General features: G+C 32.1%; 1 protein-coding gene across 1 annotated transcript; it reads right to left on the reverse strand.

The window, feature by feature from the left end:
* Positions 1 to 452: 452 nt before the first annotated feature.
* On the reverse strand, positions 453 to 1,160 carry LOC106315750 (uncharacterized protein At5g22580). Its single transcript, XM_013753567.1, has 2 exons — positions 999 to 1,160; positions 453 to 911 (listed from the first exon to the last, which is right to left on the reverse strand). The coding sequence occupies exons 1-2, from the start codon at positions 1,121 to 1,123 to the stop codon at positions 701 to 703; spliced, it is 336 nt and encodes a 111-aa protein (XP_013609021.1). The 5' UTR covers positions 1,124 to 1,160; the 3' UTR covers positions 453 to 700.
* Positions 1,161 to 1,978: the final 818 nt, after the last annotated feature.

Genomic DNA, 1,978 nt, shown 5'->3' on the forward strand with positions numbered 1-1,978 from the left:
TCAGGGTTTAATTTATGGTTTATAATTTAGGGTTTGGAGTTTAGGATTTAGGGTAAAAGATTTAGTATTTTGCTAAAAGTTTATCAATATTTATTTATTTATTTGTTGTAACTATTTTTATGTATTTTTATTGTTTTATTTTAAAAATATAATATTATTTGGAAATTCAATTTTGTTTCTTTTTTTAAAAGATATCAAATATATCAAATACTCAAACACTATTGGTTGGTGAATCTAGAGGTTCAGCCTAGGGGTGAACCCAAGAATTTCTCTTTTCAATACACATGGTTTAAGGAAAATTACAGAGACAACATTTTTGTTCAGTTTCATTTTTTTCCAGTTTCATAATCAAACGCTAATATGTAGACTGTAGTTAGCAATGATTGTTCGGACTTGTAGTTTAGTTTTGCTTATTTTTTCTTTGATAAAACCTTCATTCAAAAAGCAGATTACTCACTTGAATTCCATTTAACACAAGATTATTATTATTTTTTTCTTTTACAAGATTATATTTTTTTTTCACTTAAAAAGTAAACAATAACCAAACTACCAACCAAACCAGTTTTTTATTATTCCGAACCGGAATTGAACGAATCAAACCAAAACATACTTAACCAACAGAATTACATAAACCGAAACAACTCACAAACCTCGATTAAATTATAAAACGAGATTAATTAAGAAACAAGTACGATGAGTTTCACGGTGCTACAACAACGGGAGATTTGACGGCGGCGACGGTGAAGTCCATGACCACAATCTTGTCGATGACGGCGGTGAAAGCGGCTGAGAACTCAACGTGAAGAGGATGGCTTGTGAAAGAAACGTAAGCATCTTTGTTCTCAAAAGTCATCGAGAATGCATGAGTGAAACCTTGTCTAAGCATCTCGTGACTCTCATTATCTTCTCCCCTAGATATCATCAAATCGTACCGTCATTAATTAGAAATACAATATTTTATTTTAATTATTAACAAAAAAAATAAAGAAGTGACGAACCATTCAAAGGATTTGACAGAATCAATTTGAGAAACAAGATTCTCCAAGCCCTTCAAGATCTCATCAACCTTAGCATCTTCCTTAAACTTCACAACCACCAAATGCTTAAACCCTGAAGTCGCCATTAATATTCACTCTTTTAGCTTTTTCACACACTTACATACATTTGCATCTAATTATATAGAGGTGAAAAGATTTCCGTGTGGACATGTGCACGTATGAACGCGTACGTGTGAATGAATGTACACGTGTGTATGTTTCTGTGTCATGTGTGTGAACAATAATGCTTTTTCATGTGCTAGATTTCGATGTACAAACTTCTGACATTACCCTTTTTTTTGGTGCAACCCTTCTGATATTACCTACATGACTATTTGTCTCTGAAATAAACCCTTGTGTTTGGTTTTCATTTGTTTTTTTTTCAAACTAGTCTTCGACAACTTGCATGTGTTTGTCAGGTTACAGTTTGTGTTTCGAACATCTCGTACGAATTTTTTTATATTGAGTGCGTTTGGTCCAATGTCTGTTCTCATTCACTAAAAATTTCAACTTGTTTAGCTCTGATGCATAGCCGCACTAGCTAGGGTTTGGCGTACCACACAAAAAGAGTACATTTTTTTGTTTAAAAACTTTAAATGTGTTAATAACTAATCTAATCAAAAGTTTCTAACCTTTTTGGCGATTGATTATATTCATGAAGCTACGTATTACCATTTGAAACGGTTAACAAGTTTTCACTTTTCACATTTTCAACAAGTGATTCCATTATATATGTATGCTAAAAATCTAACTAAAGATTTTTGCAATCAAATTTTCCTTGAAATTCATATACTTCGATAATATATATCTCCCCTTCCGAATAATCCTATCATAATCTCTTTACCATTTTGTCACAACAAGATGCAATAATATGTTAACCTTTCTGATCGATGGTGACAAAATACTAAAATAGTGCGTGACCGGTTGGTTGAGGTTACATC

This window comes from Brassica oleracea, chromosome C9 (genome assembly GCF_000695525.1).
Source record: "Brassica oleracea var. oleracea cultivar TO1000 chromosome C9, BOL, whole genome shotgun sequence".
Classification (NCBI taxonomy): domain Eukaryota; kingdom Viridiplantae; phylum Streptophyta; class Magnoliopsida; order Brassicales; family Brassicaceae; genus Brassica; species Brassica oleracea.